The sequence below is a fragment of the Nipponia nippon genome, unplaced genomic scaffold (assembly GCF_047370975.1).
Source record: "Nipponia nippon isolate SJK-2023a ecotype South Korea unplaced genomic scaffold, ASM4737097v1 scaffold_25, whole genome shotgun sequence".
NCBI classification, from domain to species: domain Eukaryota; kingdom Metazoa; phylum Chordata; class Aves; order Pelecaniformes; family Threskiornithidae; genus Nipponia; species Nipponia nippon.
Window position 1 is genome coordinate 4,586,426 of NW_028262342.1, and position 17,987 is coordinate 4,604,412.

Consider the following 17,987-nt stretch of genomic DNA (forward strand, 5'->3'; position numbering starts at 1 on the left):
TTTTTTGCCAAGGCTTTTCCATCTATGAGCAGAACAGCAAAAAGGCCAGAGAAGCTGAGGAGGGAAAGGGAAATGCCAAGCACAACGTGAGCAGCCTTTGGAAAAGTGGGGCTCGGAAAAGCCCAGGAACAGGCTTTTGGCTCTGAGGGGATGGATGCTGCGGAGCACCCACAGGGCTCCTGCCGCAGGAAAGCGGCTTTGTGTCCCTTGCGTGTAAGCAGGGCTGCACCAGAGAAAAGCCCGATTCCTTCATCTGTTTCCTAAATTCTTAGCTAATGGGTCAAAAATGGGTGACGGTAATCTTAACTCGGCGTGCTCGGATGTGCGCACCTGGGAATTCATTATTTGCATAATAGCAGGGCTCAGCACTTTACAGAGGGTCCCTGAAGATGCTGCAGCCTGAGTAAATGAGTCTGCGAGGTGCCAGGTGTGCATTTATAGCACTAAATCCACAATAATAGTAATAATATACTTCCATAAAAGGCATCAGTGGCAAAATCTCTAGTGCGCTGATCTTTCTTTATCTTTCATTTTACAGAGTGTTTTGCAAACGAGAGGTCTCCTGACAAATCCATCTCCTTGTTTATAGCTTCCAAAAATAAGGTTTTTTTTTTTTCTCGAGCGAGGGTTCTGAGGAGCCGTCCGCAGGAGTCTTTAGGCAAAAGCCGGGAGAAAAGGCCTTTCTCCCTGCGAGGTGTAGTCCACCTGAGCGCCCAGCGCTTCCCGCGCTTCAGGTGATGGGAAAACCGAGGCTGGGTCACACAACCTGAGTCTTCAGTGCTCGTTCATCTATGTCAGATGGAAAAGCTTTTGCAAACTACCAATGTGAACCATCATTGCTCATCTTAAGATTAATACTTCTAATTGTGCAGACAGAATTTAAATGAGATACTTATTTACTTCCCCCATTATATATCAGTACAGAACTCTGTTTAAAAATAGAATTACTAGATGCTTCCCTAGCTGTCCCCCTGTCTGTCTCCTTAATTATATCAGTTGGAGTACTCATTTATCTAAGCCTTAATCAGGGATGAAAATCTGGCTAGTTTGGTAATGACTTGCATATTTCCCTCGGCGGGTTTATGATTGATCCCCTTATTCTCGCTGAGGAGGGTGAGCAGTGAATTGGAGGCTAAACTTGAGAAAATGCACGAGCTTCCCAGAGAACAAAGAAATTTAGCGAGAGGAAGCAAAACCCAACAACACACGGTTGTGCTGTTCAGCACCGTGTCTCAGATTGGAGTCGCTGTGGATGGGATCCAGGGAGGCACGTTCTTTGGGAAGTTAAATATATCTCACATCCCTCCGTGGTTTCCGAGCAATTAAGGGAAAAACCTTTGTCTGCTCCCCTTTGAGCTTCCCTTTCCCACTGGGAAGGAGGACAGACGTGGGGACAGCAGGGAGGCCACCCGGCTCAGCCCCGCGGGTGGCACGGCTGGGATGCAGGACTGGCCTCGGGCTCTGCGGTCGGTGCTCAGCTTGAGCCCTTGTTGCTCTAATGAAAGGCTCAAGAAGAACGGTTTTCTTCTGCCCTTTGTGCCGGGCAACTTGTTATTATTTACAAAGTACTGATATTGGGACTCTGATGCTGCAGGAGCTAGTGCTCACCGTTAACTTGTGTGAGCTGTAAGTCACGGGGATGTCTTGCATGGACTCGTCTTATTGAGTTCACGTAAGTAAAGGATGTGAATGGAGGAGAAAAGTCCCATGTCTGAGTGTGAAAACAGAAAGGCTGGAGTCTGAGGGACTCTATTCAGTGAAGACCAACACGTATCTTTGGCAAACACCAAATTTTGTTGGTGCCTGGGTGGTGTTACGTTTCATTACCCCATAAAAGACGAACAGTGCAGATGATTTTGGTGTTAGCAAGCATGGTGGCATCACTGAGAAGAGACAGAGAAATGAAAAAGGGGATTGCTTTGAGCATGACGCACTTCTCTTCCCGTCACTCAGACTCCACCTTCCGCTACACCGGCAGCCCTGACAGCCTGCGCTCCCGGGCCCCCATGATCACCCCTGACCTGGAGAGCGGGGTCAAGGTCTGGCACTTGGTCAAAAACCACGACCACGGAGACCAAAAGGAAGGAGACCGGGGCAGTAAGATGGTGTCTGAAATCTACCTGACCAGGCTGTTAGCTACCAAGGTAACTGCCATGCGCTAAATTCGCGTGGGAAATGCACAGGGAGGCCATCTGTACCCGCTTGCCGGGGGTCCTGTGCAGTCCCTAACGATGCTCCGCTGCCGGGGGGACTGTCCCCGCCGGGGTTCCCTGGGCCCCAGGGCTCGGGTGGCTCCTGGCGCAGCAACAGAAACACAGCCCAGATTTCCTCACGCTGCACGGTGATTGCTGCAATACTTTATTCTTCTGCACAGTATTAAAACACAAAGAGCTGGAGAAATGCAGCAGTGCCTGTAAATATTTAACCAGTTTCCTTGGCCAGAGAGAGTTTTCCTGCTTTTCACCATGTATTCAACACTATAGATAACGCAGATTTGGTTTCGTAAGCAAAAGAAATTTTTTCAGGTTAGAAATAAAGAGGAAATGCAGCCGTGAGTAGCTGCAGGCTGGAGCATTCCCCCGGGGTCCTCCAGCAGCACAGTCAGCGTTTGTAGAGACCCCGACCTTACTTACTCCTGTGGGGTCTGTGGCGGCCCTTTGGAGCTGTGCAGAGCTGGTAACTCCGTCTGGCCTCCCCTCCTGCCACCGCTGCTCAGCCAAGCATGTGTCCAGCCCTCCCTTCACCTTGTCGGTGCTGCTCCCATCAGGGTACGCTGCAGAAATTTGTGGACGACTTGTTTGAGACGCTGTTCAGCACTGTGCACCGCGGCAGCGCGCTCCCGCTGGCCATCAAGTATATGTTCGATTTCTTGGATGAGCAGGCAGATAAGCACGGCATCCATGACACAGATGTGAGGCACACGTGGAAGAGCAATTGGTAAGAATGGAGGAGGAGGGTGGAAGCGGGGGCAGACCTGAGTATTGAGCAATTGTTTGTGTCCTGGGGAAAACAGAGATGGGGAAGAGCTTTGGGAAGGGTAGGAACAACCAAGTTCCATAGCTCCAGAGCATGAGATGTACCACGAAGCCGTGCTAATGCTTTTCAACCAGCACCACTGCTGTCCCAGTGCCCCGCGCAGACATGGCAGCGGGGTTTGACCCTGGTTTGTGCTGCCCCCCATGCACACACGAGCTGAAACCTCGGTGCAGCGTTAAACCACGAGCCCAGCTATCTCCAAGCCCTCTACCCGGGTGGGAGCTGGGCATTGGCCTCAGCCTATAGATCCACACTCCTGGACTTTGGAAATCGCTGGGTTTGCAGAGCCGGGCGGGAAGCAGGGCTCCATGCCGGCACCACCCTGCCTGTGCAACCCTGCCTGCGCAAGCGGGCTGTGGCAGGAATGCCGGCACAGGCTGGGAGGGGAGAGCTCGGCCAGCGGCAGCACCTTCCCCATCGCTTCGGGCAGCAGCCGGAGCATTTGGGCAGCGGGAGGAGGTGGCACGGGGGGAAGGAGCCAGCCCCGCACGCTGCCGGCACAGACTGCAGCCAGGTTCAGCCTTCTCCAAACAATAGGAGCTCTCACGTCTCTGCTTCTGCTGTTATTTTAGGATTAAAAGCTCCGTGGGTTAGAAATTTACCTCTGAGAGGAAGGAAAAAAAGCACAACAAATGGTTGCTCCCTGAAGACTTTGTATTTTCCCCAGAGTCCCTCGTGGCTTAAAAGGCCTCTAATCATCACGGCTGCAAAAGCTGGGTTCCCCGCTAAGGCTGTGGGAAGCTAAAAACAATTTATTGAAAGCCTTAAAAGAAGGAGTTATTAGGATAAAAACTCCAGAATCACAAAAAAAGATGAGACTTCTTAAAGCAGTAAAAAAGAGAGCACCAACCGGCTGAGTTTGCTCTGCCAGAGCCATCAGACCACACAAGCCCTGGTCCTTCCGTCTGCCCCGGGGCTCGGGAGAAGGGCGAAAATTCGGTCTCTGAACTCAGAGCTCTGTGGAGCCCTCTGGTTGGCTGCAGCATTCCCAGAAAGGGAATTTTGGTGGGGAGATGGGAGAAGGCTTATGCCGCTGGAGCAGGTCAAAGCAAACGGGCTGGGAAGAGAGAGCTGGGGTAATGGTGGGTCAGGGAGCTGGCGCTGCCGGGGATGCAGCTGAGCTGCTCGCCTGCAGTGCAGCGAGAGTTAAGGCTGAAGCCTTCAGTGCGGCTAGCTGGGTAGATAGAGAGAGCTGCGACTTGAAAGGTAATAGAAAGCAGCAGCTGTTTTTTTGATCCTGCTGTACAGCCAAAGAAAAAAGGAATAATAATTCCCCTTTGATTGTAAAGGCCTCGGGATTTGGGGACAAAGCCTGTGATGCCTGCTGCACCACTCACAGATGATGGACTGCGGAGTGGCCGGGCAGCAGCTGATTAGCGCAGGGGCGGCAGTGCTGCTGCCCCGGGCTCAGCCCTGCGCCGCGGACTCCCCCTCTAACGAACTCGGTTTAATGGGCTCCTCGCGGAGCTGCTCGCCCCGTACCACCGAACGCTGCTCAGCTCTGCCCTGGCACAGACTGCCTGCCCTCGGCGCCTGCTGCCCGCCCGGCTCTCGCCTCCTCCACGTTTCTGTGCAGGACCAGACCCCAGCACGGCTCCCGGGCGCGCAGGGCAGCAGTGTCCAGCCCAGGCATAGCAGGACCCATCGCAAGCAATCCAGGCAGGACAGGGCTAACTGGTGTTTGATGGACCTGGCCCAGCTCCTATTCAGATTATTGCTGCTTCCCACCATTTGTATTCTGCTTGGGAACACAAACCGCAGCAAGTGTCCTTCCTAGCCTTTGTCTTAACATTTAATTTTGTTTCTTGATTTCCCTACAGCCTCCCTCTCCGATTCTGGGTGAACGTCATCAAAAACCCCCAGTTCGTGTTTGATATCCACAAAGGCAGCATCACGGACGCCTGCCTCTCTGTTGTGGCTCAAACCTTCATGGACTCCTGCTCCACCTCGGAGCACCGCCTGGGCAAGGATTCCCCCTCCAACAAGCTGCTGTACGCCAAGGACATCCCCAGCTACAAGAGTTGGGTGGAGAGGTGAGCGGCAGCGCGTGGGTGGCAGCAGTGTGGGTGCAGGGCTGGCCTGGGCGCTCCAGTCCTGCCCGACCTCCTGCGCCGAGCAGCTTTGCTCTCGGTGGCCACCGATGCAGCAGGGTGGCTCCTGCAGTGAGCTGGTAGCACAGCTCAGCACTGCCGAGCATTGCTGCTCTTATTTTCAGCTTGTAGGTCTGTAGACCAGGATCCCATCTTGCTAGATGTAAGCATAAAGCGAAATGATGTCCTTTTCCCTGTAGAGCTTAGTTTAAATCCCAAGGAGAAGAGGGGCATTTTGAACCTCCGTGTTTCTCATGGCCCTCCCTTCCCGCAGGTATTACGCAGACATCGCCAAGCTCCCCGCCATCAGCGACCAAGACATGAACGCCTACCTCGCTGAGCAGTCGCGCCTGCACTCTGCTGAGTTCAACATGCTGAGCGCGCTCAACGAGATCTACTCCTACGTCAGCAAGTACAGCGAAGAGGTGGGTGTCCCCTGGGGCGGGCGCAGAGGCGATGTCGCCCTGGGCACATGCGGCGTGGGAGAGGAGCCGTGCTTCTGTGCGGTAGCGGGTTGGGCAGCGATCCCCTTGCTGCCGCCCAGAGCTCCTTCCTCCTCCCTCGTCCTCGATGCAGCAGCGCCGTAGCTTGCACTGCTGCTGCCCTGCTCTGTTCTGTTCATGCACAAATTGGTTCAGGTCCTGGCCATGCCTGTAGCGTACTCCCCAGGGGACTGAGAGCTAAAATATTGTGGGAGCAACTGCGTTCCTCAGCCTTGGCTTGCGCCCAGCGCTGCCCACTCCTAAATGCAGTGGAAAATCATCATGACCCAGTGAAGCTCCCCAGAAACATCCCTGTCTTTTGGGAGCAGCATGGTCCAAATCCCATGTTGCAGTGATGCAGACTCCTGTTTGCAAAGAATCCCTGGCAGCGTGAGCTCCTTTAATGAATGCATCGCTTGAAACCAAGTTCTCGCCATCTGTTCCACCCCTTCATTTCCCTGTAAGAAGAACCTATTTTGCAATTATGTCCATTAAAAGGAAGGGTTTTGTCATTTAATTGCATGTATGCGTTTGTGATACAATGCCACAGCTATTTTCCGATTAGGGTTTAAAAATCTCATAACTTTCATGCTAAATGAGACAAGAAATGTGGAGGCCAAGGTACAAGAGTGGGAATGATGTTGTCGTGCAGGTAACGTGCACCGAGCGGTTCAACAAGTCAACGAGCACAGCCATGGCATGGCGAAGCGCTCGTCGCATTGCTTTGCCGTTCGTTATTTCAGTTTCACGCATCCACGTTTCGAGTTGCTCACATCTTGCTGCCCGCCCACCTCTACCACCCCCTCTCGCACGCTGACTTCTTTCTCTTTTTTTTTTCTCCCTTTTTATTTTTTCTGTACCAGCTCATTGGGGCTTTGGAGCAGGATGAGCAGGCACGTAGGCAGCGTCTGGCGTACAAAGTAGAGCAACTGATCGGTGCCATGTCTATTGAGAGCTGAAGAAAGGTTGCGGTGCTCACGGACGGCAAAGGGCAGAGGATTGCACGAACTGTCGGGAATTGGGAGGGAGAAAAAGCAAGAAAGGCACTGGACACACACGAATACCAAGGCTCTTCTGGAGGGAGCAGAGACTGGCCCAAGGACTGACTGTGTTCAAAATCATATAGGATCCAGTTTGAAAAGGCAGGAAGAGAAAAAGACAAAGCATCTCAATCAAAGTCAAATCAAGATGGATCACTTCTTCGAGTATACATGGAAAGAAGAAATCTGGAAAGTCTGGATGTCTCCATGACTGCTGCTTTGCATGAAAATTGTTTGATGTATATTAGAAAATAAAACTTTATTTAAAGGGTTTTTTTAAAAAAAAAGAAAGAAAAAGGAAAAAAAAAAGAAGAAATAGAGCAAAAACCACAGAGGCCACAGAGATAATCCTGGCAACAAGATCCAGCTCTGAATCCTGTCCTCGAGAGGCTCCCGAGGACGCAGCTCAAGCGTTCTGCGAACAGACTCTTACGCCAATTGGAAAGTCTGGAAAACCGAAATTTTCTTCTTTTTAGGATCTTACAAGAAATATGAGCACAAGTTTGCACCACACCTTTTTACACAAGTAAAATAGCAGTTTAGCCAGAAAATAGTTCAGTGGCTGAGTAACTTATAGGCACTAGAAGGAACTTTACCCGAATTGCAAAACCATCAGATCATCCAACCTGTCTTGAAATCCAGCTTTATCTATGTATTTATATAGTGTCAATATATATATATATTTTTTAAATCCCATTTACTGTTGAACGAGGAAAGATCTGATTTTAAATGCTTTCCCCCTTCCCACCCCCACTCCGCCTGGCTGGATGCCGGCGCTGCCGCGGTGACCCAGCAGCACCCCGAGCGGCGCCGTGGCCCCGGTTGGGCCCAGCTGCGGTCGGCGCGTTGCTGGTTTCTGCAGGTACCGTTTGCGCAGAAGCGGCCGGCTGCCCTCTCCCCGTCGGGCAGAGCTGGGATGAAGCCTCCTTGGTTGTGTTTTGGTGGTGATTTCTGGCAGCCGCCTCTGATTTCTTGCAGTAAAACCCAACAAACCCCCAATGTTTACAGTGAGCGATACTTGAAAAGACTCGACGTAGTGAGATGAGGTATTTATTGCTTTTCTGTTTGACTTGCAGAGTTGATCAGCCCAGGCTCCCTTTGACTTTCTCTGCCAGCATCCGCGGTGTCACCCGGGGTCAGGCCCAGGACTTGGATTTCCACTGGGGAGGGGAAAGAAATCTTTGCTCTAGGCAAGGGAGAACCTTGACCAGCACTCCACGGGCCGGCTAGCGCTGCTGTCTTGTCTCTGTCTCGGCGTCTTGTTGTGATATTCAGTTCCTCGCTGGCCCCGACGGCACGTGTTCTTGTGGCCAGTGGCAGGCAAATGTTTGTGAGTGTTATTTCTTTCAAAGACACCAAAGCTTATGTGTGTCCCTTTGTAGAGTGCCAGGAGGGGAAGGAACGCTGTAAATATTTCTCTCTGTAATAAATATTGATATTTGTGCAGGCTGCAGTGGGGAGGACAGGGTGATTAGTTCTAATGGAAATACAAGTATTGACTGCATAAGCTTGGCAGTGGCAGCAAAATAGCTCCCAGCGTCTGCGCAGCCCTGCCCGGGCAGTGCTGTGCCGGGCTGGGACCTTGGTTTGCAGCGGGTGCGTGTCAAAGGAAAATCCGTGTTCGTATCGTCCCCCTCCTGCACTGCTCCTGCCCAGGAGAGCCCGGGAGGGTCACCGCAGGCTCCCCGTGTGCCGGGAGAGCTGCCGGCTTTTGGTCTCGAGATGCAGTCCTGAGGGGAGCCAACAGCAGGGGAGGCGAGAAGCGTGTAGAGAAATACTCAGGAAACTTGTTGTTTTAATTACCCTTCAGTAAAAGCCATGCTGCATCCACTTTCCTTGGTAATCCACTTGTGTGAGTTTCTTCTGGGCCCTGTTAATACTCTGGAAGAAAATACTAATGATCAACCTGGTGCAATAAGTTCTTGACATTTACAACAGCCTGAGCTTTGTAACTGGAGGGCTCAGATTTACTGAGAGACGGAGAGAGCTGGCAGAAACAGAGACTGAGAAGCAGAGCAGGATTCGTACTGCCCGTTATTGGGAGAGTTCCCTTCCCGGGGATCCTTCTCCCACACAGTGAATCTAATTTTAAAGACAGAAAATGTGCAAATGTCCAGGTTGCCCTATTAAAGTCTGGTGAACGAGCCGCCATTGCAGCAGCCGCCAGCCTGCCCTGCTCTTTGCTGGGGCATTCCAGGGGATGTGGAGTGTCAGGTTTTGAAATCCTCCAGGTCTCATTTTTTACTGGTTTCTGTGACTGCTATTCACAGTGATGCGGCATGCAGCTTATGTGAGTGATTTCCAGCTCTATATTCTAGTTGTGGTCATTGTTTTGGGTATTCATATCCAGATCATTCACCAAATTCTTATGGTACTCTGAAACCCAAAGAAAGCACTCCAGATGGTTTCCAAACACTTTTAAATATTAACCTGCAGAGTTATTTCTGCAAGATTCACAAAATATGAATACTGCCCAAAGCAAAGACCTGGCTTTTCATCACCTGGGTGCTGGTGAATGTGTGCTTGCCCTACAGCCCGAGTCAGGCCCTCGTGGTCGTCTTTTCTTCACGTCTATTTGAGAGGCTTTTGTATAGCTCCTTTTAAGCATACTTTCCTCCTCCTGCTCTCTGCCTCCTGGCCAGGAGCACCCCGTAAGCAAACATTTTGTCATTCCCCCTTCCCCGGTATTTGCTCAGCGAAGGTGGAGGTCCCTGACCATCCCCTGGGTTCTCTGGCAAGGGCTTTGTTGGGCAGCGCTGAGGGCGGGTGCTGCGGCGACCCAGCAGCGATGCCAGTGACCGGTCCCTTTTCCACGTGCGTTTTGGCTGCCTGTTCCCCCACGGGCAGGCGGCGGCAGAGGCGGCACGCGGGATGTGTCCCTGCTCAAGACGCTCCGTGTGCGGTGCGGTGGGCTGCCAGCCCTGCTCGGCTGGTTTGCCCCTTAGCAGCCTCTCCCCCTCCGCTGGCAGGAGCCTGGGAAAGGGCCCGTAAAGTGGGAGTATCCTGGAAGGTAAAGATGAGGGAGGGGAAGAAAAATAACTGCAGAGCCCAGAGGGATTGGTTTGTGAGCAAGGATTAAAAGAATCCAACGTGTCCAAGCCGGCTAAACCCAGGGTCTGTATTCCATGAATACACAAGAGCACTAAGGAGAGGAGTGGACAACTGAGTTTTTCTGTGCTGTGGAAGGAAGCTGAGCAGAGGAGGAAAGGGAAAGCAGCAGGAGCACTTTGCAAACCAGTAAGCTCTTACACTTTTGACTGACTTCCGAGGGAGGCAGCAGAAACATCTCTTCTTCCATCATCTGAAAAGGCCTTAGGAGGATGGCGTAGGGAGCAGCACTGTGCTGGCTGGAAGGGGTGGCCTATAAATAATCTGCCAAGTATCTCCTCGTGGTGGTTGACATGAATTATGGATCTTTACAGGCAATTATATGGAAGCAACATATCCCCTTGGGGCAAAGCACTTGTAATCTACCGCCCTGTTTGCATCTGACTTTTTGGTTACTCCTTTGGGAAGAGGAAGCCTCAGATCTCAAAATGGCATTTTCTTCGCACTTGCAGCAAACTGGACTCAAGGTTTGGTCAGGAGGGGGCAGTGACTTTGCCTTAGATGAACCGATTTCACATCCCTCTCATTGCCCCCTTCCTCCTGCAAGGCCGGTTGGTGTTTCGATTCTCCAGTTCACTTCGTTTCAGGTATCTCGACATCAAAGTGGGAGCTGTCGTTTTCTGGAATCTCTCCGCCTGGTGTCACTGCTTAAATAATTCCATTTAATCTTCTGCTCATGAGCTATCAAAGCACCCACTCCAAGGGGGAGCAAGGTGCTAATCAAACGCTTCTCCACCTTGAAAGCCTTTATTAAAAACCCATATACAAGAGTTTAACTTATAGGCAAGCTTGTCTCCACATGAGCCCTGCTGTGGAGCACCACAACACTGCAGCCCACCAAAGTACGGAGGATGTGGACCTCAAGTGGTCCACGCTTTGCCATAAATGACGAATTTATGTTTAAAGGGAGGCAGGAGAGATCAGCACGGCCGAAGTGCTGGAGCCCCTGTGGGATCCAGCATGGACCAGTCCGCAGCTGTGTGAAGACCCACCACGGGAACCTGTACTGAGAAATCAAACCGCTGCCACGGCCTCGCTGCTGGTGGGCAGCATCCCAGGCAGCGCGCGTGTCGGGGAGGTTTATCCCCGAGGAGGCTGGACGTGGCTGTGCTGGATGGCAATGCCTTCCCGCAGGGTCTCGCTGCTGTGACGCAGTGGGGATGGCGAGCGCAGCCGCTCGACGCGGTGGCAACAGAGACCTTCATCACAGCAGTGCCTTCAACACACTGTCTTAAAATCCTAACAGCCCGTCCCCGCATCAGTTCTCTCTCCTACCTTCAACTGCACTTCACCAAAAATGTCATAATGTAGGAAACAATTTGGGTGGACGTGTGGAGGACAGAAGCAAGAGGACTTAAAGCTCTGAGGTCGCGTTCCTGCATGCTGCTGATGCTGAGCGCCTCGACGCGAATCATTTAAGTCTGCGTGGAAAGGGTCGGAGCGCTTCCCTCCTGCGGTGGGCATGACCTCCAAACAAGGTCTTATTTCCAGAAGTCCCGAGCAGCCAGCGGGGATGAGGAGCACCGACCTGCCCGCTGCCCTCGCCCGGTCCCCAGGGCAGCAGGTTGGCAAAGGGCAGAGCAGCTCCCGGCACGGTCCCTGTGATGCTCCTGTCCAAGCCTGTGTCTCCAGCCTGTTCCCTGGCAGCAGCCCAGCCACGTTCTCGCCTGTCACTGGCTCTTCTCCATCCAGTTTCCAGTGCTGTCAGAGCTCACCTGTCACGGGGACTCAGCTCGCCAAACTAAATGAAACTAAAATAGACTGACTTGAATAAGCTGGGACATCAGGGAAAGCTCACGAGTGACTGTACCCTGGAGAGAAGAAAAAACGTTCAGAGAAGGAAAAATAACTGACATCAACGATGCGTTAAAATGCCACAAAGCTTCAGCCATCCTATTTCAGAGTTGCATTTGTACCGTAAACCGCAAGCCAATAACGCAGGGAGCTGCGACGTTGTATATAGTTGCGTGCTAGGTAGAGCTAGGTGAGCAGTCCCGTCTGTTTAGTGAATGTGTCTTCGGTGCTAACTCCCACGTTGCCCCAGCCTTCGCCCCAGGCCACCAAGACCAGTGGGTCAGAGGCTGAAGGCAAAGCACTGGTAACAGCTAAGAGGCCACGCAGCACCCACATGGACAGGATGCTTTTATTTTTTTTAATCAGACATGCAGTGGGGAAATAATTGGAATAAAAGATGCCTGTGTGCACTGCAAAGAAGGCGCCGTTCAGGATCTGCTGAGCTGAGCAACCCTGAATGTGCAATTTAAACGTAGGTTGGTCAGATTAGTTTTGAAGGGGAAGAGGATGGGAGTCTTTGAACCGATTTTCACCTCCTGGAAGGCTTTGTGCAAAGCCTCTGTTCCCATGAAAAATCCCCAGCTTTGGGTGGCATTCCTGTTCTGGGCAAGGCACGGCTCAGAGGCTGGCGTCCCAGCTGCGGGCAGTACGTGTTGCCTTCCTTGCTGCAGGCACGCGTCCAGCGGCAAGCTCTGGGTCTCCGGTACGCGGCATGCATCCCGGGGTGCGTCGCTGCCTGTCCGCGGCAGCACGGGCTGGGGCCGCGCCGGGGGGCAGGAGGTGGGGAGGCGAAGGCAGCGGGGCAGCACGGGACAGCAGAGACCGACTGCTGCCTTGCTGGAGAAGCAGCTCCTCGTCTCGCCTGGGCGTCTGCACCGACGTTGCTGCTGTGGTTGCACCGGGAGCAGCTCCAACGCAGCAGCGGGTGCTTTGGCCGTGCTGTGAGCACGGTGGTGTCTGTGTGCTTGTTCTTTCAAAACAGATCCCTGTTTTGCCCCTGTGTTACCCATTCCTCTCCTTTCTTTGTAAAAGTGGAATATAATACTGAAAAAAATAGACGTTCCTGCAGCGCATTAAGAACTTGCTCCAAAGACCTGCAGGGTTCATCCAATTGCACGGACAATATCCCAAACTCTCTGGGCCTCCCGAGGCTGCCAAATCAAATATGAGATCTCCTGTATGGCCTTTCCTTTGAGATTTTTAATACCTCTATTTCAAATAAGCTTGGAAGTTTATGCAACAGCTTCTCCATCAGATGTTTCCATCTCACGGACTGGACAGCAGAAAGGTGCACCTGCAAGAGGAGCCGATGGAAAGTAAATGAGCTGATGAGCTGATTTTGCCACGTTACTTCATAGCTTCAGAAGATACTGCAGTAAAATGTCCTTCTCACGTTGATGAGCGTTGCTGTGTTAATGGCACCTTGGGGGCCGTTACGAGAAGCGGTGGGAAGCAGCAAGGGGAAGGGAACGTACAGGTACTAAAACTTCTGGAGTCCCCAAAAATGTCACAGAATGTAGAGGTATCAGCCATGGAACAGATTCGGATTTCTTCTGCCCCCCTCCTTAAAATAAACACGTGCCAGTTTTAGGGGATTTGTGTATTGGCAGGAACAACGAATTGATTTGTATCCGTACCCATTCCACCGTATCGTTCCCTGGCTCCTCCCCTCCCCGTTATACTTGACACACTGGAGTTCTGTATTATATTTTTTTTAAGATGATTGTCTGTTTTTTGTTGTTTTTACAAGTGTTGTGGAAAAATGTAAGAAAGTTTAAGTATTTAAAAATGTTCCAAGGAAAAAAGGGGGTTTTGTTATTATTCTAATATATTATTGTGTACCTATTGTAAATACGAAACACTCCTATTTTGCAAGCCAAGGACTCACTTTGTACTGTTGTTATATATAAATAAAGTTTACTGGTTAAAAAAGCCCTCTTGAGTGGGTCCTTATTTCTAACATGTGGTGTGTGGTATGTATTGTATAAGCTGAGTATATTGGTGAGAAATATTTACTTACTGAATCACACCAGCAATAAATGGGTAACTGGAAATCTGGAAGTAACCCCTGTCCAGCGAAACCGGGGGTGCAGCTGGGCTGGACGGGGGTCTGGGGTTGCCTCCTGGCCTCCAGCCTTTGCAAAGCAACTTCGACCTTGGCAGCAGGGAAAATTTTTCCGGTAGTAAATGAAAAGCAAAGTGCAGTAGATGCAGGAGGCTCCGCGGGACTGAGCGATGCCGCTTCACGGCGTCCTTTTGCACAGAGTGGGGTGGGTGAGGCTGCTGCCGTCCTTGCTGGCCTCTCTGCTCTTCGAGAGCCTTCACTGCAGAGTTTTAGCATCATTGCTAAATGGCCTCAAGCTCAGAAATGCCCCGTGAGACGTGCTGGTTCATCGTCTCAGAAAAAGATGAGCTGTCTCACCGAGGAGCGCCGATCCTTGCAGGCAGGAGAGGACACGCAGGCAGCCTTGTGGCTTGCGGGAAATACCGGGTGCTTCCGCGCTCGTTAGGGAAGGAGCGGGCAAACGCTGTTTACAAACAAAAGGCCTGGATGCGTTTTTCATGTTTTCCCCTCCTTGAAATTATCAGTCCTTAAGATACAATGCATTTGCTTCCATTTCATAAATTCAAGCTAACATTTCAGCAAACGCTGAGAGGCATCTGCTGAATAGTAGGAATCAGCAAGTGACTTCTTCAGCAGCTGTCTGTCAACTTTAATGACCAATATGGTTGCAATTACAGCAATGAACTTTCTCTAACAGCCCAAAATTACTCTGGATGATGAGAAGTGACAGAAAAATGGAGACCCTTAAGGAAGCATTAAAAAAGAAACATGGGGATCTGGAACAAGAGGTCTTACTGCTTTTTCTGAAGGATCTTAGGGTTTTTTTCTTTCTAAATTAGGTACTAAAAAGGGTAAATCTAACCCAGAAGGGGAAGGCATGGCACACTGTGGATCACAGCAGGGAGGGAGTTCAGTGCTGCCCCAAGATGTAGTTTTTATACAGACGTTTGACACTTGAGTCCGCTTGGTTTAGTGCAGTGCTAACAGGGCGATGGGAAGCTGCTCTGATTTGAAGCTAATGCAAATATGTCAGCGTGGCAGCCTGCTCCTCAGGCGGGTCATTTTATCTTACTGTCCTCAAATGGAGAGCAAAGCTTGACGTGACCCTTAGGAAGGCAGCGGGGCCACGTCCTGCTGTCTCCCACTTTAAACCAGTAGATTTTAACCTCCACAGGTCGGTCCCATGGGCTCTCTTAGCTCTGATGCTGGCAGTCCTGTAACCGCTCCAGTGCTGAACCGGGGTGTGCCAACCCAGTACTGAGGGAATTTTTACATGATTTGTGAAGTCAAGGAATAAAACAGGAGATGATTGTTTTTCACTCGTGCCTTGGGTTAGTCTAAACTTATACCAAGAATAAAGTCTGAACTGAGCTGAGGTGCCCAGAGCTTTCCTAAAGGCTGGAGGAGCGGGGTATGGTATTTCACAGGGGACCTCCGGAGCTGGTGAGCTCGGTGCTGACCTGCTGGTGGCCATTGCGGTGCAGCAGAGATGCTGGAGGCGGGCGGCAAGAGGGCTGCTGGCAGGAGACGTTTCCACTCCATGTGCGACCTTTGAGAGATTATTGACTCCTTCAGCTCAGCAAAGGTGAAAGAAATTTCAATGTGAATCGACAGCATTGACCATGGGGTTTGTATTCATCTGCACCTTGTTAATAAATTTAATATAATAAGTATACTCAATTAAAAATTACATTTTATCTGGCATGCACTTCACTGGGCTTCATCAGCACTGACAAGGTCAAGTGATGCTTAATAAAGGTTGTATAAAATGCAGATGCCTTAGATCCCTCTATCATTTTCCAGGTCCAATGCAGAAGAGCGAAGAGCCACAAAGACACACTTGGGAAGGCGTTGCTAAAACAGCAGGTTTGCACCTTACTTGGGTAAGGTTGTGGGTGCGAGCAAACACTCCTCCGACAGGCTGCTGTTGCAGCGTCGAGCTGGGGCACCGCAGCTCTGCCGCCTGCCTGGGGCCGTTTTTCTCTCTGAAACAGCAGCAAAACAGCTTTGAGTTTATCCTCCATTCCCCATTTCAGCTTTGACTGTGCTCGCTCTCTGCATCCCCTAGGCCAGCTTTTATTTCACCTTCTGAACATATGGGATTGCCCTGTTGCTTACGGATCGCCATCGCTCTGTGAACAGTGGAAAGGATTTTGGACATCCTGGCGCTGGCTTTTCAAGCCTGGTTATCAGGGCAAGCTAATGGAGGTGACACTTTCAATTATCAAATACAATCCTGGCATTAATATTGACCTGTTTAAATTCCAGCATCTTTTCTCCTCTGTGAATGCTTAGCTAGAGGGTGACATATAATTGTATGTAATCAGTTATTTTAAACTAGCAATAACAACCACAAAAATCTATTGCTTTTTATTCCAATAAGCATGCGTGGTCACGTTATATTTAAGCGGCTAACTCACACATTTGTAATGGAAATTTAGCTTAGTGTTGATTGGACACTTCATTGCTTAAAATGGAGCACATCACCAATAACCACGCTAAAACCTCTCCTCCCTAATCCAGAATTGTTTCAGGGGACACCCAGGGACCCCTCTCCGTGCCCACGTTTCCCCAGGCGCCGGGTCAATCTGGAGCCTGCAAAGTGCTGGTGTTGCCAGTGGGGGCTACTCGTCTGACAGCAACGGGATGAAGAGTAGCTAAATGATTTAGAGATCTTCCAGAAGAGAAATCTTGTATCTGCTCCAGTATGTAGATACGTTTGTGCAGACAAGTGTATATAAACTAATGTGAAAGTATTATAACACAGTATAAAATAGATGTACAGCATAATACAACATGAATGTGTCTATATCTATTTATATCAAGAGTATACCCCAGGGTTCATGTTAAATTTAAAATTACAAATATCGATGCCAAAACAAAGGGTTTGTTTTCGTTCAAAACAGTACTTATGAAAATGGAAACCACTCAGGCTTTATTGTCGCTTCATAATTAACTCCAGTGAAGGAATCTAATTACAAATGTTCAATGCTGCCCTATGGCAAAATGTCTAAGAAAAGGGAAGGAGGATGGCCAGGCTTAAACAACTCAGGTAAAAATTAACTCCATGGTAATATTTGATTACTAAGAATGTCTCTGTCAGCTTGTCTGGGTGTTAATGAATTGGGCTGTTCTTTTCACATTTGATTACTGGCGTTTTATGACTGCCATTTCGCCCTTACTGCTCCTGGAAATAGGCTTGTCTATGGCCTGAGCACCAGGAATAACGTTTGGGGGTTTATAAATAGATCCTGTTCTTTCCCTAGTAAAACTCTATTTTTTTTTTTTTTCATCCAGACTTACTTCAAGGCAAATCTTGGAGCTCCATAACTGGGTCCACATGGGGCTGTGCACGGGTCCTCCCTCGGTGCTTCGAGCTGATCTCACAGCATCTCTGTTCCAGAGCAGGCTGGGAAGGGAGCAGGAGGCTCTCTTAGCAGTACGAAATACAAAACACGGGATTTCTGCTTTCTAGCCCATTTCAAACAAAATCAGCGGTGATCTTTATAATTTGAAAATTATCCTTTTCCACGGTTGCTTCACTTTGCTCAGCACTCACCAAGAGCTATGGGGATGTGCTGGGCGCTTTGCAGTGACCAGGCACCCCCCTTGGCCCACAGGGCACAGAGCTGAGTCCCCAGCAGCTGGGTCCCCAGCAGCATCAGCCCCTCGGGGGGGGTGGGGGGGTGGGTGGGCTGCGCTGGGGCTGCAGAGCCCCTCCAGCTCCCCCCAGCACCCTCGAAGGGCCGCTGATGCCCTGCTACCAGCTAAACCAAAGAGCCTGGTACTGGGACCACCAGCTCCATAGACATGAAAGCTGGAGATAGCCAAGCCTCCTGGTGCTTCAAAGCAATAAATAGCCTCCATTTACTCCTGCAGTGAGGAGAATTATTCTCCCCTGTCGTTCACTCCCAGCTTTGCTGGTGCCTCGCCATGTGAGCAACCTGCCTGCCTCCCTCCCCTCTGAAAAATATAATGGAGCTACTTCCCACCCCTTGTGCAGGTGTTGGGAGATTTAATTGTATTTTGAGAGCCTCAGATGAAAGGCACTGCAGAAGCACCGGAGACTAATACATTCATTAGCCGAGTCCCCGCTGGGTGCCGGGGCTGGCTCTGGACATGCCACCCTTGGTGCTAAGGTGGCGGCGGGCGGCCTGGGAGCCACCGGGATGCGCGGCGGGACTGCAGGATGCTGGCTGTCTCTGCACCGCCGACATTGTCATTCTGCTCCAGCCGCTGCCGGCTGCCCGGAGAGGAGAAAGCATTTTCTCTTTTGTTAGCACTCAATTAGGCTGAGCTTTGAGGAGAAGATATAAATGCTTAAAAGTTCTTTTTTTTTACCATGTTCAGCTTTCACAAAGGGAAGTGTTGG

General features: G+C 50.7%; 1 protein-coding gene across 12 annotated transcripts in view; it reads left to right on the forward strand.

Moving 5' to 3' along the window:
• The window catches only part of PLXNA2 (plexin A2), a 260,299-nt gene extending 246,816 nt beyond the window's left edge, over window positions 1-13,483 (forward strand). For all 12 annotated transcript variants that reach the window (XM_087761945.1, XM_087761940.1, XM_009462408.2 and 9 more), the window contains 5 exons: window positions 1,954-2,144; window positions 2,768-2,937; window positions 4,857-5,069; window positions 5,401-5,551; window positions 6,472-13,483. In XM_087761945.1, coding sequence (XP_087618071.1) covers window positions 1,954-2,144; window positions 2,768-2,937; window positions 4,857-5,069; window positions 5,401-5,551; window positions 6,472-6,567 — 821 coding nt within the window. In that variant the 3' untranslated portion in view covers window positions 6,568-13,483. The remainder of the gene's footprint in view (window positions 1-1,953; window positions 2,145-2,767; window positions 2,938-4,856; window positions 5,070-5,400; window positions 5,552-6,471) is intronic.
• Window positions 13,484-17,987: the final 4,504 nt, after the last annotated feature.